Below are 25,937 nucleotides of genomic sequence, written 5' to 3'. Positions count from 1 at the left end.
GACTCCAACACACCACACGTCCCTGGTGGCATATTTAAAATCCCATTAGCGTCCCCTTTAAAAGACGCACCCCACTTTCCAGGTGTGCCTGGAGTTTGCCTTCTGAGTCACAGCTTCTGTTCCTGCCCAGATGGGGAAAGTGGGCGAGGACGGGCTGTGAGAGTGGGGCGGGATGGGCAGGTGGGACCCCTTTGGCGCAGGGGCGGCAGGTGATCCGAAGATCCGGGAGAGCTGTGGAGCGGGCGTTGGGGCTGGAGCGCACCGCACCTGTACGGGTGACCCTTGCGGGCACAAGGGCGGAGGCGCGCTCACCTGTGCCCACGTGACGGGGCGGAGCTCTGCCGGCGGAGGGCCTGTGACCACGCCCTCTCCGCGAGTGGCACGCCCGGACCCCGCGAACCGGATCGGCGGCGGCGGCGGCTGCGGCCAAGCCCGGGAGGCGGAGGCGGGACGCGGGAGGCGGTGGCGGCTGTGCGCGGAGACGTAGCAGCGGCAGCATGTCGGCCGGCGGAGCGGTCCCGCCGCCCCCGAACCCCGCTGTGTCCTTCCCGGCGCCCCGGATCACCCTGCCCGCTGGCCCCGACATCCTGCGGACCTACTCGGGAGCTTTCGTCTGCCTGGAGATTGTAAGTGGGGCAGCGTAGGCGACGATCGAGCCCCAGAAACAGGGACAGGCAGCAGCATCTTTGCCCCCAACCCAGTCTGGCCCTCGGTGTCCTCCTTCAGGCTCCTTCCTCTAGAAGTGACCTTTTCCTGCGGACGGTCTCTGGGGTCCTTTCCACGCTGTGCCGCGGCCTCTTGCCTGGCACCTGTTACGCGGACACCTGCTCGCCGGCCAGGAATGGAAATGTCCCCTAGAAAGCGAGCAGGCGAAGGGCCCAAGATTAGGCACTTGGGCAGGAGAGGGGTGTTAGTGCTTGGAGGTGGCTTTGGGGCTCGGCTTTGGACAGGGTCTATGCTTGGCTAGAGGAGGAACCCTCCTGTCGGCCCCTCCTGTCGCTAACCTGCCATTTTGTTGGGTGGTGCAAAGGTGTACCAAGGACTGGGTGGCCAGGAAGCTGCTAGGATGTGGAAAGCCTGGGCGGGAGGCTCCAGGAAAAGGAGGAGGAGGAAGAGGTGGAGGAGGAGGAGGCTGAAGCCTGGGTATGGTTTTCACCCCACTCACCCTTGCCATCGTTCGTGCCCTTTGGATTGGGGAAGAGCAGGGCAGGGCGAAAGGTGAGATTGTAGGTGCAGTTGGTGCTGTGTAATCAAGTGGGCGTGAGAACGGTGGGGCTAAGTGGAGGGGAAGCTGTCAGCTAGGCTCTTGCCTTTGCACCTTGTCCTTTTTCGGTTTACCTGAGAATTCCAAACCTTCTCAGAGCACTTTGCTTGGCCTTGGAAAAGTTGATGTCACGGGCCTGCTCTGCCACCTTGTTGAACTAGACACTTGAACTTAGGAAAGGAATGCTGTGGTGTTGGGAGCTTTTGAAGCTCTTTGTGGACAAGTGGGGAATGTGTAAATATAAATTGGGCAACGGAGGTTGCATCACGCTTGGAGAATGTCAAATAGAAAGAAGTGTTAGCAAGGCGGGACCTTTCCTGCAGGCTGCTTTTGTTTGCTCCGTTTAGGGTTTTCATGTCACTGGTCCTCTCCTGTGAGTTTGCGTAACCTGGATCTGGGTCACTCTGGCTTCCCTTTTGTGCTGTGGAGCCAAAAAACCTTGTGAGCATTGGTTTTCTGCCCCATTATGCTTAGGTAGCCAAGCCACCTTAGGTTTAGCTCAGTTTGGAATCTGAAAGCAGAGACCCAAGCGAGTGAGTCACAGGCTGTGGCAGCTGTCCTCAGGTAGTGGCTGAGGCTAGAAGCCCCCCTAGCGTGGGTTCAGGTCTGAGCCCAGTTCAGCAGCATAGGAAGGAGACTGAGATCTATCTCAGGCATCCACTGGAGAGGAGCAGGGTGGAGATGACGTTGGACCAGCCTCCTGGCTGTCGGGGACACAACCTTTAAAACAGGAAGCTTTGGAGAAAGAGTCCACAAATTCCGGGCTCCTTTCCTGCCGTATTCAAGTTCCACATGCTTGCTTCCTTTTTCACGGGTTTTTCCCACGTTTTCACCTACTTCCTACGTAACACTGAAACTTACGGAAGCTCCACATAAAACGACCGATCGAAGTTAGCGCCGTCCTCAGCAGTCGTATACATTAAATCTCAAATTTGATATGTTGGTTATGTTTCTAACGATATTACTCAACTATATATAATACATACAGGGAACACACTCACGCATAGGGAAACGGATGCGTAGAAGTCTTACCCACGTGTTACCAAATCACATGGCATTCAGGACCCACCTGTGGAGGTGCCCCACTTCACGGAACACCGTACTTCTGAAGGTGAACACACCGAAGAGGTGACGCCTTGACCTCCCCTCGCCCAGCTCCCTATCTCCTTTTCCTATCTACCACAGTAGTTAGTTCTCAGCCCTTGCTGTACTTAATGACTTGGCAGCTTTGAAAAGCATGGTTGCCAGCCCAGACTAATTAAACCAGAATCTCTAGGGGAGCACCCAGAGTCAGCTAATTCTTCCCGAAGGTTCCCTGGAGATTCGAATACACAGAATAACTGCAACCCACTGATAGAGCCTTTGGACCAGGCTCCGTAGAAAAGAGAAATTCAGAGAATTTTCCTCACAAACGTGAATGTTTTGGTTTGTAAGGGTGGATAGGATGATTAGATCCTGGAAATGCGGGAAAGTATCCTACACACTTCCACTACACAAAGATGGCCTGCTTCCTACTTTCTCAAACTCCCACTTCTCTGGCAACTTACCTAACCCTGAAACATGCTCAGACTCTTATCAAAATAGAAGAGTCTTCCCAGAGCCATTTGGACTTGCACTTTTACGTGTGTGTGTGTGTGCGCACGCGCGTGCGTGCGTGCATGTTCAGTTGGGGGTGTGTGTGAAGTCTCATGCCTGTATGTTCAAGTGCCTATGGAGGCCAGAGGATAACCTTGGGTAGGGAGGGCATGCTCTTTCCACAATACTTGAATGGAGATCAGAGGAGAACTTCTAGGAGTCGGTTCTCTCCTTCCACCACGTAGTTCCCAGGGGTCAACCTCAGATTCACAGGCTTGAGGCTAGGCACTGTCGTCCCGAGCCATCTCACCATCCTGTCAACTATGTTTTAGGCATGGGGATCAGGGTGAGCGGGATCTCATACTGGCCTGTAACTTGCCGAGTAGAACAGGCTTCTGGCCAGGGATTAACCTGTCTCTGCCTGTCTAGCACCAAGATCACACATCACCATAGGCAGCTTTTCCAGGGAGTCCTGGGGGTTGACGTCGGGCTCTTTAGGATTAAAGTACAAACACTTTACTTAGAGTAGGCAACCTTTCTAGGCCCACATTTTAATTTTTATACCCAAACATCCTTCCAAGTTGAACTCGACGGTATCATTTACCTCTTCCCCAAAACTCCTGTTACCTCTCCCCAGGGGAAGGATCAAAATGTACCAATGAAACCAGTGACCTCAGGGATATGAGAGGCCACTTTGAGGAGAACCAACAGTTCCTTCTTGGTCCCCATCCTTCTGGAATGCTTAGTGATACTGGATCATGAGATTAAGAAAGCAGTCAACAGTCAGCCTTGGTGGTCCTTTACCTAGAATGCCCACTCGGGGTGATGTACAGACAAGAGCTAAGTCATTCGTTTGGAGCAGCTTTATCCCTAAGTTTCACAATTGCCTGGGGATTTTTTTTTTTTATTCCTAAGTCACAGGCTCCCATGGCTCCTCTTTAGAAATTATGCTCCCTGTAAATTAATTGTGAGGATTCTCTAGGCACAGTCTGAAACACTAAGTGAACTCCAGCCTGGAACCAATTATTTTAGCTTCTGGTAATGTTTCTGGATGCCTCTAAACTCCTCTTTAATTTTGACCTTCCGTCGAAATCCAATTGCCTCCAAGATTTCTTCCTTTTGTGTCATGTTGCTCTCTGATGCTGTGCAAACTGCGTTCTGGGAGAATGTTTTTATCTATCAGTAGGAGACCCAGCTAATGAGACAGTAGTCCTGGGATTCAGTTTTCATGTTAACTTTGCTCAAGGAATTTAATCCCAGTCTCTGGTACTGTACTGCACTCATGACTCTCTGAAAATAGTGTCTGCCACCAGAACCAAGTCAGACAGCTTACAACATCTGTATCATGAGCAAGAACTCTTCCAACTTTGCACCCATGATATGCTTTTTTGAGCTAGGTATATTCTATTACTGGTTTCCTAACTTGCCAGACCTTTGGGTTTGGCCGAAGCTATCCTAACCCAGTGGCTCTTTACCAAACATCTGTAGGAGTTTAATACAAAGTTGATATTGCAGAACCAAGTCTTTTGGCTCAGGCTGAAAACCTTAACACCAAAATTTATCATTTTCAGGGGCCAGGGCAAAGGACCAATGAGGAAAAGACTTGTTGTAAAATTGGAGGGACCTTTGTTCACATTACCAGAACTCTGGGAAAATCTGCCTTCTGTGCTAGTTTATGTTTGTAGTTTCTCCTGTGTGAGATGGTTCGTAGAGACAGCAGAATCCCTAGAACCTCATGGGCCAGAGAGCCTCGCCTAGGCAGCAGTGAACAACAAAACAGACCCTGTCTCAAATGATGGGAAAACAATGGGAACACAGGTCTAACACCCAAGGCTGTTTACACTAGCACAGTGTCATGCAATGCCCACACTTGTTCTCATGAATGAGATGTTACCATTTGCAAACCCTCTCAGTGTTTCTGGAATGACTATTTACTGACTGTATCCTGTGAAAAAACTGATTAGATGCCTCCTTACCTGAGAGCCCCTATAATCTAGTTAACAGGATGGATGGATGGTCAGACAGGTGAGTGGTAGATAGATAGATAGATAGATAGATAGATAGATAGATAGATAGATAGATTTAGATGTGTGTGTGTGTTTGTGTGTGTGTGTTTGTGTGTGTGTGTGTGTGTGTGTGTGTGTGTGTGTGCGTGCATCTGTGTTACTTCTATTTGGGGAAGAAAACAGAAGCATTTTCTGTCCAGGCCTAGTTGTAATAATATCAGAGTGTCTTTATTCTTGGGCTACACAAGATACTTGGGATCCAGTTCTCCATTAAATTATTTTATAAAATGTGTAAGAAGAATCAAGCATAATACTGTTTATCGTGAAAAACAGTAACTGATTTATTCAGTGACTCTCACAGCTTGGGTGTTTAAGAAAATTCCTTCAAATTATTTGTTTCGATTTTTTCTTTATGAGCGGAATTCTAGCACTTGTTTTCCAAATATCTGTAGTGCTTTAGCACCGGAGTTATTTTCCTTTATTTAACATAACATATTAGAGAACATACTGTTTATTGGGCCTCCTCTCTGTGCCCTGGGAATCTGTTTACTAATATGTAGTGTTTGCCCTTAAAAGACCTTGTGTAGCATGCTGCTCCATGCCTTTCATTTCCACCTTCAGGAAGCAGAAGCAGATGGAGCTCTGTGAACCTGAGGCTGGTTGGTTTATGCAGGGAGTTCTGGGACAACCAGCAGATACTTCATGAAACCTTGTTTCAAAAGGAAAAAAAAAGTGTGGCAGGAGATAAAAGCCAAATATCATTTGCAGTTTTGAGAAATGCTGAGGTAGACTTATGAAAATACTCTGAGAAAGAGAACATTTGACTACTGGAGAGTTAGGACAGGGAACTTTAGTGGGGTAGTAACATTTAAGGTTAGCCTGAAATGGTGAGACAAAATCCCAGATAGAAAGGAGGGCATATGCAAACCTCAGAGATTAAGAAGAAGAAGAAGAAGAAGAAGAAGAAGAAGAAGAAGAAGAAGAAGAAGAAGAAGAAGAAGAAGAAGAAGAAGAAAATGCTAGCAATTGTTAGCGTTTGGCATGACTAATGAGAAGATGGGAAAGGGGAAAGGAAGATGCTGCTGCTAGCAAAATGGAAGCTGAGGTTTGCTGACAAATAGGTCAGGCTTTGAATACATTCTCCATGGAGTACTACCGAGAACAGGGTTAAATATGGTCAGACTTGTGTCTTAGAAATCTTTAATGAAATTTGTTTGCAAAACACCAAGATTAAGGTTCAAAGGCCAGATCACTGTGTGTGTGTGTCGGGGGGGCGGGGGTGTCTTACTATTACTGTAGTTTAGATAAGATGGGATGAGACTCTGGAATAAAACCGAGGTAAAGAAGGATAGAGAAAGGAGAAAAACCCAAGGCTTAGCAGGTCGACTGATGTATGAACTTGGATGCCCTCTTAAGTGATATTGGGTGAGGCTGAAGTATTAGAGGTTTCTGAGATAAGCACAAGGTGAGGCTGATGGGAGGGGAAGGGGCAGAGGCAAATGCAGTAGTCACGCAGAGGACTCTGGGAGGTATGTCCAGCTATTTCCAACCAATGTCTTTGAGTATAGCATGACTCCTGTGTAAATGTTCAGGCGTATAGAGCTTTATTTCCTTGGCCAGAAAATAGATTTTGATTGCAAAGAGACACTGTTTGAAGTGGATTAGGAGACCTAGCAACCAATGTGTTTGCCTCTCTAGATGGGTTTTTATCCTATGCGTACTACTTTTTTCTCCCCCTGTGCCTATACATTGAAAATCTCTAATCACAGGAAAAGAGCCTTTAGCTTTTTGAAAGGGAAAGTGTGCCAGGGCCCCTGCTAGAGTTCATTGTTCAGCATTCATGTTCCATGACTCACAGCCCTGTAGGAAATATGAACTAAAAATTTAAAGACTTTGAACCAACTTTCTGAAAGGATTGACCTTGAGCTGCAAAGGGAAAGGTCAAGGGGAGGAGATTTGGTTTATGCTGCTGTTTAAAACTGTGGCCTGGTGGTAAAAGCCGTGGACTTGACACATCTGCTGGCATGGGACTGAATTAAAAGGGCCCCGCCATGATGTCGAACTGGTAGCAGGCGAGTGTACTATGCATGACACACATGCAGGAGTCAGCACATGCTATGCTATTGGCTTATGATACAAACAGTGTGAAAGAATATTCTAGAAGAACTGACAAGTGGAAAAAAGCAGTTAGGGAGCAGACATGCTCTTTACAACTTCAAATGATAATGTTTTTTTTTTCCCAAGTTAAACAGTTTGACCTGCATTCCTCATTACCCTTTTTAATGGAAGAGGGTTGAGCCCTTTTCATAGCGACCCTGTCTGATACTCTCAACTTTATGAGGATGAAGACTTTCAGAAGGAAAACAGTCAAAACAAAGAAAGAAAGGAGGTAGTGGTCTATCCAGTTCCTGCCAGAACATTGGCATACAGGCATTTTTAATCTACACGATAGGGAGTTACCTACATGGAAAGGACATTTCAGAAACCAAGGGAATTGATAAGTACAAACGCAAAGAGGCCAGAAGTTCATTTCTCTCCTACACTGTTTGCTTTCTATTTTAGGGTTTGCATTAGCTATTTAAAAAGAGACATAGAAGTCTGAGTCACATGAGGTGAAGATGGTATTTTGTAGCACTGACAAAAGCATGTCAATGCAGAGCAGAAAGTAAAATCCATTTTGCAATTAACAGACTGTGTTCATGGACCAAGTCTATATATGTCTTTCCAGAATTTATTTTTTCCCTAATTCAAAAAAACCAACAACAACAAAAACAAACAAACAAAAGAAAACAAAAAACAAAACTTGCTTGTTCTCGATTAGTGTGATCTATAGCCCGTAACCTGCACCAGGGCTAATCCAGGAGCAATCTGAATGGATGTCAGCACAGGTCACAATCAGGATGGCAGGTGCCTAGGGGCTAGCCTGGTCAGAAGTTACAGTGGCTGTTTCAGTCCTGTTAGGGTATCTGGACAAATGGGGAGCAGAAAAGATTGAAAGTTGGTGCTGGTGAGGTATGTTTGCAATAGATGACCACTTTTTCCATCACCTTCTTCCCCGGCATCCAAAGATCTTATGGGAGGTGGGGCTCATACTATAGTCACCAGAAAATCGAGGAGGACATGCTTCTACTTGCTAGTCTCCTTACCTGTTTTTGACATCCATTGTGTACTAGGAAATGGACTGGACTGTAGACAGTCATGCGTTCCTGGGATCTGAAGTTACTCTTCCAGCACTTTCTTTAGAACTATTCATTGCCCGCTGATTGGTCTTTGTTTCTTTCGAGCAGGACACAACTGAACACCTCATGTAGAAAGTGTCCCCTGGGTTCCCAGTGTTCAGAACCATTTAAGGAAATGCCACCATTTCTGACTTCACAGCCCAGTGGGTGATAGGCATGCGAGTCTATGATTTCAATCTAGATGTTGTATTTGGTCAAAAGGATACATGCATCAGTAACCACAGGAACACTGAAGATGGCTTCCAGCCAGAGAAGCCTTTCTGGAGGATATGCTTTCACAGGTCAGCTATACAGAATTTTGTTGTGTGGTAAGCAGATAGATGCATGGACAAGTGCACCTAGTTCTTTGTGTTTAGAGGATGAGATGATGGACTGGGATGCAGAGAAAGGGGATTGGGAAAGGAGCATTTCCAGAAAAAAGGGAAGTTTAGGTGGGTGGGACCCAGGGTCTCTAGTATGACTACCGCTGGGCACAACTACATTGTAAATGAACTTGCATCGTATAGTCTATCTTGTCAAGGTGTCTACCAGTCAAAGACTGTATGTCTTAACAAGTATGTGTCCAGTTTAACAAACAAAACAAAACAAAAAAACTTCCAGAATATAAATTGTATATAGCATGGGGCTGATTATACATTCTCTGTTTATGTAGGCAATAAATTCTAGACATGTTAAACATTTATAACTATAACGTTGAACAGGTACCCAGTAAATAAGCACCCATTAAGGCAGACGCACTTAACAAGTAAGTGAGGGGGTCGGAAGTTTCGGGTGAATGTTCCCTGTGTTACCGTTTAGCCAGTTTTACATGACTTGAGGCAGTCATTTGGAAAGTTGATAGAAATCTAAGTCTAGAATGAACACCAAACTTTGGTAAATGCATATGCTCTGGAACCCAGTGCCAAGTCCTGTGTGACTTTGACAAAGTTACTGAGAGTTCTGCACCTCAACTAACTTCCCTTTCACAGGGTGCTCATAATATTCCTCAGGCTGTGAGGATGAAGTTGATAAAAAAAATAAGTAAAATTCTTAGAACAGACTTGGCTGTAAAAAGCCAATGTGTTAGCTAATAGTTCCATCATTGTATTACCTTCTCCTTCATATTCAGACTCTCTAAGTTTCGCTAGGAGACTTATTTCTGTACCTCCAAGCTTGCTACCTGTTCAGTCTCCCTGCAGAGGAGAGATGGCATGGCCAGTTGTGCTGATAACAAGACAACACAGAAAATTATTCTAAGTAATTAAGTAGTTTTCTCTAAGGATAGGCCTGGTCATTTGTCTCTTAAGATTGGTGTCCTCTATTCTCTTTTCCAACATTACTACAAGTTAGCCTGTTTACTTAAGACAATAGTGTAGTATACAAAAATGGAGGTATCGAATAGGTTGAAAAGTTATTATCTAAAATGTCAGAGCGTATGCTTTAAAAAAAAAACCACTTGTCAGGAAATCAGTGTCTTTTGAAAAGAAAAGAGATATTTGCTAAAATGACTTTTTTGAGAGCATAAGAGAGTCCTTCAAATAGGCGATGGGTTGAGATGTCTGTATCCACACAACCAGAGCCACAAGTGTTGCATCCTTGCTAGGATATTTTCTTGTAGGTCTACATATTTTAACCGGCAGACAGTTCCTAGGGAAAACCTGCTTCAACTCCAACTGTGAGCCTGCAGGCAGGGTGGTGTGATCTGTAGGTGAATATCCACCCCTTGGTTTTCTTATGGGAGGAGTTCTCTAGTCCAGTCACACCCTTCTAGCTACATAGGCCAAATGTAATCAACAAACATTTTAAACCACAAAAGTATCTGTTGGTTCAGAAATGAGTAGTGCATTAGTTTCTTCTCCATAGCAGTGAGAATATAATATACCTTACTAATTCAACTGAAAGGAGAGGGAATTTATTTAGCTCACAGTTTGAGAGAGGACAGTTCATGGTGGCAGGGAAGGCATAGTGGAGCTCATACCACGGACATGGACAGCAAGGCCCTTAGATCTCTTCTAAGCAGGTAGTAGAAAAAGAGCTCAAGCCAGAAAGGGAACTAGGCTATGATCCTCAAAGCCTGACCTGGAGTGACCAACTCCTTCCAGCAAGGCCCCACCCCTAAAAGATTTCCCAACCCCCAAGACAGCCTGCAGAAGAACATTGCACATTCAAACCATAACAGGTAACAAATTAATAACTTCTCCTCAAAACATAATTGAGCCCATGTGTGCCAGGTACCTATGAAGCTGGGCTAAAAAGATGAGGAGAGCCATCCACAAGGAAGCTGAAGAATGTTTCTAGAAGGCTTTCTCCTTTGTGTTACCTGGCTATAGAGGAGCCTTTGGTTGGAGTTTGAGGCTTGGGTCTGCGAGCTCTGATGTAGTGGTTCCTTACAGAAATGTGGAGTGGAAGCACATTTCACACACAAATACCGTGCTTTTCGGAACACTGGGGAGCAGCAGCAGACAGAGGTAGACAGGAGGTCAGAATGTGGACTCAGATCCAGGAGGAGAACGTGAATGCACCGTGGCATTTTTAATTCCTTGCTCTTGCAGCATGCACGTTTGTCGTTGCCAGGATACTTTATCAGTTCTTCTCCCTCGGATATTAACCAGTTCACTGCTCTCCTGTTTGTCCCTAAGAGCAGGACTCTCCTCTAGACAGGGGCACTAGTGATTGTCACTTATTTGGGAAATGTTCCAAGCTTACTAAAGCCTGGAATTGGAAGCCAGTATTCTAAGCACAGGCGGTCTCACCTGAAGCCCATTTATTAGTGTGGAAGCCAGGTTGAGACACTTAGAAGGAAAGGTAACTTCCACCGAAAGGAAATCATGAAGAAGGGAAGAGACAGTCAAAACCAGAGTAACCCTACAGCAGCAAGCTATTCTTTGTGTGTATGTGAGAATGGGGATCGAATCCAGGGTCTTGTAGATGCCAATCGCGGATACTCTTGAAGTGGCTATCTAACGTGAGCTTAATTGTGCCATCCACTCATTCACTTAAACGAGAGCTGAATTGCCCTCATCCACTGTCATTCAAAGCTAGCCCAGGAGCAGAACAAACACATGATGCCCAGAGTGGTGTGTGGGTGAGGTTAATTGAGAAAGAAAGAACTAGCTAGCACTCATTCCCTCTCCTCCCTCCCGTTGCCATGCCGCCCCCAAACCACAGATGAGGCCAATCAGATCACTTCTTCTGTAAGTACCAAGTTTCCTTTTCCAAGCTTGAGGTGTGGGAAAGGCTGTAATTTTGAGTTTGATCGAGCAGTTCATGTTAGGCTTTCTTGTGCATGTTAGGCTCCCGGCCCAAGCCTGACTTCAAATCTGCCTTACTGCCCACCTTTCGGGGTACCTCCTGCTACACTGCTGTTCCCCTCTCCCACTCCACGGGACTCACTGTGCTCAGTTCTTTTTATAACGCTTGCCACACTCTGTTCTGAATCAGATTTAATGGTGCCTATCTCTCCCTCAGTTAGAACGCTGAAAGCTGGGACCTCACCAGTTTGCTTTTTTTCTTGAATGTCCTTGCTCACTGTCCAGCAGTAGGTTCGGGGTCCATCTATCTGAGTTCAAGTTTGTTAAATACTACTTTGATTCAAGGGATTACTTAGAGATGTTACCTTCCCACAATGCCTGAGCAATATGACTGTGCTTGTCTGTTCGATCTGCCTGTTCTAATGAATGACGGTCAGTTCTGTTTTTCATCCCCCTTGCACATAGCTGCTCAGTAAATGGTGCTTGCATTAATTGAAATTTAATAATGATTTAAAATTCATTAACTGCATTTGAAGTAATATAGCTGCTTATCTGTGGGTAACGAATAAGGAAAGGCTACTAGAAGGAAGACCCAGGGAAACAAAAGATTGATGCATTAGAGACATTCCTGCTGCCTTCAAATATTCATTAAATGATATAAGAGATGAGATAATAGCCTTGAGGAACAAATTCTTTTGAACTCTCATGATCACTGATAAGTAGCAGTTAAAAATTAACATGAATTAATATTCATTACTTAAAATTATTGTGTAAAACATTGGAGGTTGTTAATTTTTATTTGAAAGTAATAGGAATTGAGATATAATACCACAACTATAAGCTTATTAAGTGGATCGTGAACTATCATTACACAAGCAGTAATTTATTATGTTTATAGAATGTTTTTTCAGGGTACATCAAAATATATGGCAGAGCCCTTTGTCTTAAAACTTGAATGTTTTTATCCTTTGTGATCTGAGCAACAAAGACATTACCTAAGTACATATGAAGTCACATATTGCTGGCCTTCCAGGTTGGGGGCTCAGACTTCTCTCATATAAGCACTAGTCTGTTTATACACTAAAAACAAAAAAAAAGGGTGAGGGGGATGTTTCTACCTGCCCGAAGCATCTTTGAAGCAAGGATGTGAGCAAACTTTTGATGTTGCCAAATCTAGCATAGTCTCTGATAGAAAATAATTATCATGGAATTGATAAAAGGAGTTGGATATGGAGATCTAAGAAGTAGTGTAGTCTGTTAGTGAAGACGAAGAAAAAGCCAAGGTATTCAGTTTCCTGTATGTCCAATAGGTAACAATTCCCCCCTAGGGAGGGGGTCAGGAGCGAGTAGCTAAGAATGGGTAGAACTTGGAAGATTATACATATATTATATATATATATACATATATTATACATATATTATACATATATATATATATATATATATATTCAAGTTAGGTCTGAATAGTGATATTCTGGACCAGCAATGCCAGCCACTCAGACATGAAAGAGCTTTGTTTTTGAGCTACAGATTTTTTATGTAATATAAAAAATGTGGAGGGCTTATGGCATAAGAAAAGGGACTGGCAAGATCTCAAAAGGCCTACCGTGTCTTGCAAAGGCCATGCCATTTTTTCTTGCTTTAGTGGTAAGATGGAGAAAACTGATTATCTTTGCCCTGTTTCTCCTCCAGTGTTTGTTTTCTCATGGCATCCTAGCTCCCTGCACCGGAAACCTAGGGAATTCCCTTACTTGCTTTACCTGTCAGGTCTTCTCTCTGATCCAGTACAGTCATCATGTGCTACCTCCTCTCTGTTCTCCATACCTTCATGATAATTTATGCTATGTTGTCATCCTGTGTAGCCTTGAGTCCTACATCCTTCCCTCTCCAGTCTAGTCTCACATTCTAGCCAGAAGAACTTCTAAGTGCAGGTCTTGAAGATGCTCCTTCCTGCTCAAGATAAGCATGGCTGCCATTGCCCTTGCATGAACTGAAATCTCCTTGACTGTCCTCAAGCCCCGCCAGCCTGTTACCATTTGGTTCAGGTATTCACATCCCGCTGATCTGTGTTCTTTGCCTGTGCTATGTGCTATCCTGACGCCTGCCTGAGCATCATAGACTCATCTCCTGCCTAGATTCTTTCTATATCATCCTATCCCAGTCCTGGGGTTTATGACTTCTGGGATAAGTTTCCTGGCTGTTTAGATCTGGCTCTGGAACATTTACTGTGTGGAATTATAAAATCCAGTTTCTTCCCCAGCTCTGGCATTGGTTCAGCAGTATTTTCATCACTTGCTTAGCTGCCCATCTCCTAGAATAGACTGAGTTCTGTGATGACAGAGGCTACTGCAGCTTGATTTTATTCCCAGCACCCAGCCGTATGTCCGGATAGTCATCAACTATGACATGAATCTAAGGTACAAATTTGATTTCCAGAATGTGGTAGATAGTAACTGCTGGTGGCTTGTTATTGCTTGCTCTCTTCAACCACATCTGCAGCTATGATGGTACAAGTAGGAACTGATGTCCAAAGTACAAGTAGGCTGTCATGAAGACAGAACAATGTCCACTGCACATGGGAAATTACAGAGTTACAGCTGCTCTTCTTTCAGGAACTCTCTAACAAGCAATGAGAGCAGAAAGAGAGGAAATGAAGCAGTGTGTAGGGTATTGACTGAAATGAAAACCCATCAACAGGGTGCTGGTTAGAGAGACAGCCAGATAACTGGATGGTATGTTAATGGCTGGAGGATACTGCAAGTGTAGGTAGATGTATGAAGAACACTGCAGTCGTGTGTACATGGCTGGAGAATACTACAGAAGTGTGTATATCTCTGGAGAGTGCTGCAGAGGTGTGAGGTTAGCTGGAGGATACCACAGGTGTGGGGAGATGTATAAAGAACACTGTAGGTATGTGTTGATGGGTGGAGGATACTGCAGGTGTTTGATGAGGGCTGGGGAATGCTGCAGGTGTGTGCTTATCTCTGGAGAATGATGCAGGTGTGTGTATATGGCTGGAGAATGATGCAGGTGTGTGTATATGGCTGGAGAACACTGCAGGTGTGTGTATATGGCTGGAGAATGATGCAGGTGTGTGTATATGGCTGGAGAACACTGCAGGTGTGTGTATATGGCTGGGGAATGCTGCAGGTGTGTGCATATCTCTGGAGAATGATGCAGGTGTGTGTATATGGCTGGAGAACACTGCAGGTGTGTGTATATGGCTGGAGAATGCTGCAGGTGTGTGTATATGGCTGGAGAACACTGCAGGTATGTGTATATGGCTGGGGAATGCTGCAGGTGTGTGCATATCTCTGGAGAATGATGCAGGTGTGTGTATATGGCTGGAGAACACTGCAGGTGTGTGTATATGGCTGGAGAATGCTGCAGGTGTGTGTATGTGGCTGGAGAACACTGCAGGTATGTGTATATGGCTGGGGAATGCTGCAGGTGTGTGCATATCTCTGGAGAATGATGCAGGTGTGTGTATATGGCTGGAGAACACTGCAGGTGTGTGTATATGGCTAGAGAACGCTGCAGGTGTGTGTAGATGACAATATAACACTTGGGTGAGGAAGAGAATCTAGCATGAAAATCCAGGTACAGGGTTAACCCAGACTGCTCTTGCACGTAAGGCGAGAAACGCATCTGTGTAATGATATGGAAACAATGATAAATGGGGTAGCAGGGATGAGCACAGGGGCCTAGGGTAAGAAGCGAGAGGGCAAAGTTGATGCAAAGCAAAGCTACTACTCTCTGGTTTTTGTTCTTCTTCCAGGTGCTTGGGGGACTGGTCTGGATTTTGGTTGCTTCCTCCAATGTTCCTCTACCTCTGCTCCAAGGATGGGTCATGTTTGTATCTGTGACAGCCTTCTTCTTTTCCCTTCTCTTCCTGGGCCTGTTTCTCACTGGTATGGTGACTCAGATTGATGCCAACTGGAACTTCCTGGTAAGACATTTTTATTGTAAGTCTATTGCAAGAAAATGTAAAAAACTTACAAATATCACATTCTGTTCAGAAATGCCTGAATATCTACTCTTTCCGTTGCTGCATAGAAGAGAAAATAGGTCAGCATGAGGGGATCACTGTGGTGCCAAGATGTGGTTTTGGTCAATAATAGGACCTCAGTTTGTAAAATTTCCACATTGGTACAACTGAGAATTCACACTGTTACTTTTATGATTTAGGTCTTTTTTTTTTAACTGATTTTATATGATGCAACAAATAAGTTGCATTCTGCCTGAATAAATGCCTTTGGAGCATCTTAAAATTTTCCACTCATTTCTTCTTCAGAGATTTAGATGGATTTAGCCATCCCTTGGTAAGAGAGGCACTAATTGCATGACATACCCTCAAACCTGGGGTGCAAGCTTCTATAAATTATCATTATGTAGGTTTTAATATATATAAGTATATATATATATATTTCATTAAATATGCAGATTTAAATTCCATAATACCTATATACATTGTACTATAAAGTGTAAGTCATTTGCAGGTTACTTAGAATATATAATACAATGCAAATGCTCATAGTTTTTTTCTTTAAGATTTATTAATTTGATTTTATGTGAATGCATGTTTTACCTGCATGTATGCCTGTGCACTGTTTACATTCCTGGTGTCTGTGGAGAGCAGACTAGGGACTGACAGACACAGAGGGCAGATAATAGACTACGGACTGACAGACATGGGAGGCGGGCAGATTGTCCACGCTTTTCAGAAAACAAGTAACTCCATATTGTTTTTCCAATGTTTTGAAAGAGAATTTTATAAACAGTTCTTCTTCAAAATTAAAACAATGAGTCTTAAAAAATAAATTGATAAAAAGTATTAAGCTCAATGTTTAAAATAAAGCACCATTCACTGCAAATGACTGACTGTATTTTCAAATTTATGGTTTGGAGCCTCTTTTCCATGCCTGTGGTTTCCTTCATTCTCTGGGACAAATTAGAAAAGACCAGTGGGGATGATTCCAATCTACAGTGGACAGGGCTTTAGGGACACTCATAGGGAATCCCCTTCAGGTTCCAATTTATACTAAGGTATTTAAAAACTTAAATAAGATCATATTTTGATCTCTATATATTCTTTTTGAGTAAATAGCATTTTTTCCCAACAGCTTTAGGATAAATGTTAAAGAAAATTATTTTATTCACAAAACATAAGGAGAGCTATAATTACAGATGTTTACAGCAGTAGTAATAAATAGCTTACCAGACGCCATTAAAGAATAATGAAAACAATGAGTTTCATTGCGCTTAGCTTTGTGTCTGGTTAATAATCACCAATCAATGGTCTTTCTAATTCCTCAAAGACACTGAGGCTTGTCCTGTAATTCTGATTCTGGGAGGTCACTGAGATAGTGTCTTCCTACTTTTCCCCTAACTTCAATATTTGTTACTCAGTCGTGTGATAACAATTCTGGATCCCTAAGTAGAATACAAATAAATCTTTTATCTCCTCTTTTTGAGTGCCTGCCTTTCCTATAAGAAGGTTTGCCAAGGAATCGGTTGGTCCCCTGAGTTAATAAGGAAATGCAGGTCTTTAGGTATCAGACTCAAAGACATTATGAGGCGGGTGTATCCCACTCTGCCCATACTTAGAATCTCCCGATTGCCTAGCAACTGAAGTGTTCAGTCTGGAAATATCGCTAGGATCCTGCAGCATCTAGTATCCTTTCTAATTGACTGGTACATGTACCTTTTAAATGCTTCAATACTTTTTGAATGTCATTCCTGGTCTTGATGGACAGATTCTGTACTGTATCCTGCCCTCCCCTGACCCCAGCTGCTTGTATTAAATCTTGTTTTCAAGACTTAAAGTGATCATTAGTAATCATAGTAGGTTATTGGTTCTCCCAACTTTGCTTTTCCCACCCCTTTGTAGCATTCTGTGTGATGTGCAAGCAGTAAACCACAAGTGTTCTCATTGCTTTAATTGTTTTGCTGTATCCAAGTGTTGAAAGGCTGGATCTGGCAGTGCAAATCCATAATTCAGCACTCCATTGCATGAAGCAGGAAGGACTCAAGTCCAAGGTCACTTTGGGCTAAGAAAGTGAGACTATGTCTCAACAAAAAAAAAGAAGAAAAAGAAAGGAAGGAAGGAAGGAAGGAAGGAAGGAAGGAAGGAAGGAAGGAAACCTTTGATGATTTGTCCCATAGATCATCTGGGAAGAGCATCCTGTGCTGTCTGTTCATTTGTCCCTTAAGGAAAAGAAATAGGTACAGGTTGGGTAAGTGCTTAGAACCAAAAGTATCTCAAATATGTAGATTTTAAAAAATCTGGAATATTTGCACAAACTTTGCTACTCAAAAATTCTCAACATTGGAACATTTCAGATGTCATAGTTACTATTGTCCACCACGTACTAGCTGAACACAGCATGTGATACTGTGGTTGCCATGGCACGGGGCTCATTACTTGGTGGGCATCGTTCCCAGGAGCCAGCTCCTTCCTGCCTTCTTCAAGTTCCTTGAATGTTGTTTTGGCGTAGAATAGGTTTTTTTTTTTCCTTGTTGTATAAGACTTTCTTCACATGGATCCATGTTCTGATCACCTCTCGAGCTTTGCGTGGGTTGTAACGCTTGCTGTGCACTCCCAGGCCAGGACAGTAGTTGAGTCATGCACGTCGTGGAGATGTCTTCAGTTTGGTACAAGTTCTAATTGTTGCATTCCAGGATTAGTAGACATCAACTACTAAGAAAAAATTCCCATGTGAATGATCTAACACTACCCCTAGACTCCGATTGAGAAACATAAAGGACATTTTGGAAATGATACGCTCTCTCCAAGTCGTTGTTGTAGAACACTAATGTTGACACTTTTTCCATTGTTCCATAATCACTGTGTGTGCATGTGGTATGCATGCATGTGGGCGCGTGTGAGAACACATGCATATATGTGCCCATACCTATGAACCCAAGGTTGGTGTCAAAAGTCCTCCTCAATAACTCTTGCACATTATTCTTTGAGGCGGGGACTTATTCAAACCAGAGTTCACTGGTTGAAAAACAGCTCTTGGTGCCCAGCCCGCTCTAGAAATCCCCAGCCTCTACCTCCTGGAGCTGGGATGATGGGTGGGGCCACCACACCCACCTGGCATCTGAATAGGCTCTTGGGACTCTAAGCACTGATTCTCTTGCTCACCCGGCAAGCTCTTTAAACTGCTAAGTCAATTCCCCAGGACTTTTTTCTATTTTTTTTATTAATTGTGATCAAATCACATTCGTAATACAGATATGTTTGGAATGTTTCCAAAGGCTTCTTATTTAGGTTATGATTGGTATAATAAAACATTTAATCCAAAATTGTCTTGAGTGGTGCTGAGAATGACCCTCAGGCCTCTTGCATGCTAAGCAAACTTTCCATCTCTAAGCTGTATTTTCAACCCAGTTACACCTTTTACCTTCATCCGGGGCCTTAGTTGCCCTACCATTGAACTAGCTTCGCCTCGACCACCCAAGTGGTGAGGATCGCAGGTATGTACCACCTGCCCAGATGGGAAGTCGATTTTGATTTTGATTTTGAAAAAGCTGTGGCTGGGGCTGGGGGGCAGGGTAAGATTAATGTGAGACTAATGCCATTTTGGTCTAACTTTAAAGAAAAAATTCTAAATTTCTACCCCTCGCTTTTTAAGGTAAATATGCTAAGGAAGGGTACTGTTTAAAAGAAAGATTTTTAAAGCTCATACAATTAAATAAATTTGCCTTTATTTTTCACAACTCTGGTGGACATACATTTAATCAGATCCTTACTATGAACATCACTTAATAATTTAAACTTCCTAAAATATAGTGTATGCCATTTTAACCTAAACTATTTTTCCCCCTTTGAGACAATCTTGCTAGATATATGTAGAGCAGACTGTAGCCCATACTGGAGATCCTCCTGGGTGCTGGGGTTAGGTGTGCACTACCAGGGATAAAGCTCAGGCTTTAGTGGCTGTCATCCCTTCTCCATGCTGCCATTTAACAAGGGTTCCTCATCGGTGTTACTATCATTTTTTCTTTCCTCTTTCTTCCCTCCCTCTCTTCCTTCCTTCCTTTTTTCCTTCCCCCTTAATCCCTTCCTTCCTTCCTTCCTTCCTTCCTTCCTTCCTTCCTTCCTATTTAGGGAATGTTCAGTCCTAAACAAAAGAGTGGAGCACTGACTCGAGTTTAGAAATTTGAAAATGGTCATGTGGGTTGAAAGGAAAATTCCAAGCAATGTTCGAGATTGAGGTTGTCTGATAAAAATGTGAAGAGGCAGAACACTGGGGCGTGTGAGCACTGGCTGGTGGGATTAGTCAGGAGAAATCGCATGTGAAGAAGGCTCAGAACAGGAATGGGCCTACCTTAAGGAAGAATTCTCAAGGGTGGTGTTTAAAAGATAATCCCAAAGCAAGGCAGCAGCATTACCTGGACTCCTGTCAGAAATACACAGTCTCAGCTGACCCTCTCCAGACGGCTGAGTCCAAAACTGGGGGGGTAGAGCTTATTCATCTACACTTGAGTAAGTTCTCTAGATGGTTCTACTGCATTCCAGTATTTGAGAACACCCAGTGCAGTGCAAATGCTCCAAACCATGAGTGAACCTTGTGGAAAACATTTCATGTGGCCCCCCATGTATACCAAGAATTGGAATAAGCCAACCATGTGTCCAGCTGTCAACGTGTGGCTCTCTAGTGGCAAGGATAGATAAGCCCGAGAGAGGCTTTCAAAACATCTTTGCAGTAGACAGGGCAACGAAAGAATCATCATGCAGTTAATAACCTAGCTAAAACTACATGATGGTCAAGAAGTAAAAACATTAAAACAACTGAAGTCATCTCAAAGCTGCTAAGTAACAGGCTCTAAGAAGGATTTTGAAAAAGAGATTTTGTTGGTGAGGGTTGGTTGGCTTTTTTGGTTTTTGTTTGTTTGCTTGCTTTTATTTTGGGGGTTTTCCTTTTGTTTTGTGGTGTGTGTGTGTGTGTGTGTGTGTGTGTGTGTGTGTGTGTGTGTTTTATGTGGAAGAAAAAAGAAAGACCTGTAGTAAATAACACCGAAGGAAGTAACCTAAATAAGATAAGCCTTGTTTGTGTTGCAGCATTGGCCAAGTCCATGAGAAGCTTCGTAGCACAACCTGCCCATTGAGATCCTCTTTTGGGCATAGTGACTAGGTTCAGTCCAAATGTACTACAACTCCCTGAGAGCCACCCAGGGAGTGGCTCAGACAAATAAGCTTGTCTCAAGTCTATTGAAACCCAAGAACAAAGTATCCTAAGAACCAAAGTCCAGTCACAGGTACTGATAGCATGGGGTCATGCAAAAGACAAGTAGTAAATTTCCAACAGTTGCCAAGTCCATTCACTCAATGTTATCCTTGCTTTTCTGTGTGAAAGATGCCAGGGGTTATTATAGCTGTGCATGTGTATTCATGTGCATGTACATATCCATAGGGTCTTGAGTGTTGTTCCTTCTTAAGGGCCATCCACCTTGATTGTTGAGACAGAATCCCTCACTGAGATCTGGAACTCATCTAGACTAGCTGTCCATCAAGCCTCAGTGATCTGCTGTCTGTCTCCACCTTCCCAGTGCTGAGATTACAATTGCATGCCACCATTCAAGGCTTTTTAACATGAGAATAAGGTTTAGCATTCAGGTTCTCCTGTTAGTATGGCAAGTGCTTTACTGACATCAAGATTAATTTGTGCTGCCCAAATGTTTTTGAATCTCTAGTCTTCCACCAGAGTAGGCTCAACTTATCCCTCCCTCTCCCATCAGCTAACAATTAGCACAACTCCAAAGTTAGGGGTGGGCTTATTTAGATTCTAATGGCCTGGTTTTGCTAAACTAATCAAAATAGACATCCGTAAAACAATTGGATTACATGTTCTGAGCTTTCCTATCTAAAACTTCATTGGGAGTAAAAGAACAGGAAAACATCTTCCAATTTTTACTTACAAATGCCTCTTCTCGCCTCTTTCAGGATTTTGTCTATCATTTTGTCGTGTTTGTCTTCTACTTTGGAGCTTTTTTACTAGAAGCAGCGGCTACCTCCCTGCATGACCTGCAGTGCAACACAACCATGACGGTGCAGCCACTCCTGGATGACAACCAGTACAACATCAACGTGGCAGCCACAGTAAGTGCTCCCTGAAGGAAGCGCTGTCCTCCCATGGCCAAGCATCCAGGAGACTCCTCAGGCAGCAGTGGTCTTTTAATTGTTGCCTCTAGAATTAAAGATGTAAGCCAGGCAGCGGTGGTATACACCTTTAATCCCAGCACTCATGGGGGTAGAAGCAGGTGGGTCTCTATGAGTTTGAGGCCAGCTTGGTCTACAGAGCTGGTTCCAGGACACCCAGAGCTATATAGAGAAACCCTGTCTCAAAAAAAAAAAAAAAAAAAAAAAAAGCAAACAAACAAAAAATTAAATATGCAATAGCTATTTGTTTATCCATTCAGGGACCCTGTAGCAATGTACTGTTGTCACCTCTATTGTGTGTGACCCCACTGCACCCAAAGATGTTGACATTATCTGAGGTGACATTGAGTCTATAGCACCTGACATTTTAGGATGCACTGTTGCAAGGTTTTGTTTCTAGCCTTGCTCTTTTCTACTTGGGACCCATTTTTAATCGGGATTATTGACTGCATATTTGCCATGAGTCTGCCAAATAAAAGAGGGTTTAGGGGGCTTAGGACTGACATGAATAAGTTTCAGTTCTTATTATTGGGGTCAGTGTCAGTGAGTGGGAAGACAAATTCACCAGCATTTTTAACAGATGGGATACAGGAAGAAGCCTTCCATAGGGACTTATTTTTTTTTACTTTTTTTTTGGTTTTTTGAGACAGGGTTTCTCTGTGGCTTTGGAGCCTGTCCTGGAACTAGCTCTTGTAGACCAGGCTGGTCTCGAACTCACAGAGATCCGCCTGCCTCTGCCTCCCGAGTGCTGGGATTAAAGGCGTGTGCCACCACCGCCCGGCTCTTCCATAGGGACTTAAAAACATTTTTCCTCTTTTTATATATTGTAGTGAGCTCGACATTTTATATTAAATAATGCAAAGAAATGGGGCTTTTTTCATTTCTATGAATAATTTTTAAAACTATCACAAAATAAAACTCCTCTCTATAATGAAATATTTTGATTAATATTTAATAATTCCTATTGTGCATTAGTGAGCCTAGTGTCTTTCCTCGTTAGCCCTTGCCCACTAAAGGGCTCAGCTTTTAGAGATCTCTGTAGTGTTCTTTTCTCAACATGCATCTTCTGGAAACCTGTCTTTCTCCCTCTGCCAGAGTGAAGCCACCTCCCTGTGTGGATCAATGCTTCCAGTCTTTCAAGACATTCCATTTTACCCACCCACTCTGGTCCAGCCAGAACTCGAGCTCCTGAGTTTTCCACAGCTAAAATTGACCAGTCATTCATACATCACACTGGATTAAATCTCTTGCTTTTCTTTTTCACTCAGTGTAGTTAAGAATGAGGGAATTACCTTCTCGCTAATCATTGCTTCTCCCAAAGCAACTATTCTCACTCAGAGGACCTTGTTTACATTAGAAATACATTACAGAAATGGGCAGCAGGGGAAGGGTTAATTAAACTGTAACAAATTTCTGTGGCAGGATCTGCTCCCCCTTCTCGTGCTACCCGAGATAGTGAGAGTTTATCATTTTGAATTGTATTGTCTTATAATCTTCTTTTCATCACAAGCCTCTAAGTGTCACATGGGGACAATGTGGACTGTTTGCTTATCTGCACCAAGTGCCCTGATGCGTGCACAGTTGGTGTTAATGAAGTCCTTAGTGACAGCAAGGAAGCAGCTCAGACAGAGCAGGGCTTGGGCTTCTGTGTGAGGACTGGCTCCCACATGAGAAAGAGACAGACTCATGATTCTTTCCTATGGGTTCTGTGCGCTGAGTTTGAAAACACACAGAAATGATTTGATGTCTCCTTAGAGTTTGCTAGTGACTATCTTTTTAGCTGTGAAACTACTGGGTGGTTAAATAACTTAGACTAAATTCCTTAATATGGTGCCTGGAGAGATGGCTCAACAGTTAAGAACACTTACTGATCTTCTAGAGGACCTAGTTTTGATTCCCAGCACCCACATGGCAGCTCACAACTGTCTGCAACTCCAGTTCTAGGGGACCTGACACCCATGGCAAAACACCAATGCACATAAAATAAACATAAATAAATTTAGAATAAATAAATTCTTATCTATGAGCCTGATATGTGAGAAAATATTGGGTGTCAGACTGGCTGTAGATTTGAAAATTAAGAGCTATCGTGTGCAAAGGGAAACTCAGGGCTGTGAGGAGATAAAGCAAAATCATGAGAACATAGAAGACAATGAAATAATCCTCTGTACTGGGGCATCTTCAGGTCAGCTGGTGAGTGTTCATTCAGTGATCGCTTTGGAATGGGTTTTCTAGAAGTCCATGCTGTGAATCTGATAGCAGTTTTTCTTCCCTTCTCTTAGGTTTTTACCTTTATGACGACAGCTTGTTATGGTTGCAGTTTGGTTCTGGCTTTGCGAAGATGGCGACCGTAACACTCCTTGGAAACCAACAGTTGTGTGCTAGTTTCACCTGTCTGCTTTATCTGTCTGATCGCCTGGGTACCATTTGTCCCAGCATTCCAAGCATCATTTACTTTGTACAAAGATAACCTAAGTTAAAGCTGTGGTTTGTTTTGTTTGTGGGATTTTCATTTTATTCTGATATTGGAGAAGCATTTTCCAGCCCTCTTTTCTTAAGTACATTTCCCCTGCATATTCTTAAAATATGCAGACACTGTTCACAACACAATAGTATTCCTTTTGTTTCTTAAATCACCCAAACCTTAATAAGAGTAAATAGCTAGAACAATATATCCCAAACAGGCTTCTCATTTAATTCTGTATCTAATGTAAAACAGAGAATGAAATACGTTTTTAATAAAGGGGTCAGATAGCACATATGTAGGATATATGGTTTCTGTGGCAATTGTTCTGTCCTTTGGTAACATAAAAGCAGCTATAGACACTATGTAAATAAATGAGTATGTGTGTGTCCTAATAAAGCTTTATTTACAAAAAGGGAGCAAGACTGGATTTGGTCCACAGGCCATAATTCTATCAACTACTGCCATATATTGAACTAATCATGAAAGTTTATCAAACTCATTAGATGAGCCACATAAGATAATTTTTTTTCAATTCACAATAATCACATTGCCTTTTGTTACTAGTCGAATACTTACCCTTAAAACGGCATACAGCTTCTCAAGCCAACCCCAGCAGAGCCTTGGGTGTAGAGAAAAATAAGGTATGAAATAAACTCCAAACAATTGGTTTCCTAACAGCTCAGAAGATCTCACATGAGAGTGCTTAAGACAAGATCCCCAGAGGCAGTTAATCACTCCTGGAACTGGTATCTTGTGCTGATGTCGTACTTTGGTTTATTTATGCCATAGAGTATGGATATTTGCCCTGTGCATGAATATATAAATATTTATGTGTGTAAAGCTTTTCCAAATAGCTCTCTAAAGAGTTGAATTTTTACTCCTGATGGTTTTCGCATCTCCTTTCTGAGTTAAATCTGAATAGACTATTAACTATAACATAAAGTTATAGGTTCTTACATGCTTTGATAATAGTCCAGATATCTATGTTGTATTTGGTGTCAGGCAGACAAAGTCAGTTTAAAACAACAGCTAACACAAAAGCTAGCTCTGGCTGGATAGTACAGAAAGAAAAAATCCTAATCTGTCCATTGACATCATGGGCTTGGCAATGCACCACAAATGGCTTGAATTGAGAACCAAGTAAAGCTAGGCTACCGTTCCCACCGTAGTCTCATTCTAGTTACTTGCCCATCGCTTTAACAGGGCTGCTACTGGAAAGGGGGGCTTGAGGATTGTTCTCTGGCTGACCCATCACCTGAGAGTGTCATGAAGTTGGAGTATTGGATTTCATGGAACATAGAGAAAAAGTGTGAATGAACAGCATAGTGTTCAATCGCATAACCAGTGGTCAAATGCTGTTTATCTAACACTCTCCCAAAAACAGAACATACTGGGGGCCAGCTTGGTGGTACAGCTAAAGAAGAAGTACACTTCAATGTGTACCTTGAAGGAACCCATCTCACAGCCTATACACCTATCTCTTATCTCTTCTATAATGCCCTGCTTCCTTCATTTTTTCCAACTCCAGACCACACACCAAAAACCTGTATTATGAATTATATATTATGAAGTCATCAATGTGCCATAAAGATACATTGTACATTGTACTTTGGATCACCAAAATGTAATACACTAGAATTTAGTTGAGATTTTTATCCCTCCCCGCAAGGTGTTAAGAGGCCATGCTTGGTTTGGTATTAACTTAAATGAACTCGTTCAGATGTACTTGTGGTCCTTTTGTAAATGGATTGCTTCTAGATTAGTAAGACCCGAACCCAAAGCCCACTAACTGTGAACACTTAGATCTATAGTTTGATTGCATTCTAGACTGGTGAGCTGCGTGACAAAGCACTTGAACAAAAATGATGGCGTTTAAGAATCTCTTTACATATCTTAGCTGTACAAACGAGAAAGTGTTGGTTGGTCTTGAAAATCTGATAAATTTATTTTGTAAGTGTTATGACTCTAATAAAGTATTCATTTGATAA

At 43.0% G+C, this 25,937-nt stretch overlaps 1 protein-coding gene across 1 annotated transcript; it reads left to right on the top strand.

Annotated features, from left to right (window-relative positions):
• The first annotated feature begins 355 nt into the window (after positions 1-355).
• Positions 356-25,937, top strand: Mal2 (mal, T cell differentiation protein 2). Its single transcript, XM_041672270.1, has 4 exons — positions 356-626; positions 15,093-15,263; positions 21,267-21,422; positions 23,765-25,937. The coding sequence occupies exons 1-4, from the start codon at positions 498-500 to the stop codon at positions 23,834-23,836; spliced, it is 528 nt and encodes a 175-aa protein (XP_041528204.1). The 5' UTR covers positions 356-497; the 3' UTR covers positions 23,837-25,937.

Source organism: Microtus oregoni, unplaced genomic scaffold (assembly GCF_018167655.1).
Source record: "Microtus oregoni isolate MIOR12 unplaced genomic scaffold, Mior012 000022F_ref0000154, whole genome shotgun sequence".
Taxonomy (NCBI): Eukaryota; Metazoa; Chordata; class Mammalia; order Rodentia; family Cricetidae; genus Microtus; species Microtus oregoni.
The sequence above is the reverse complement of the archived record's forward strand: the minus strand, read 5'-3'. Positions and strand labels throughout refer to the sequence as shown.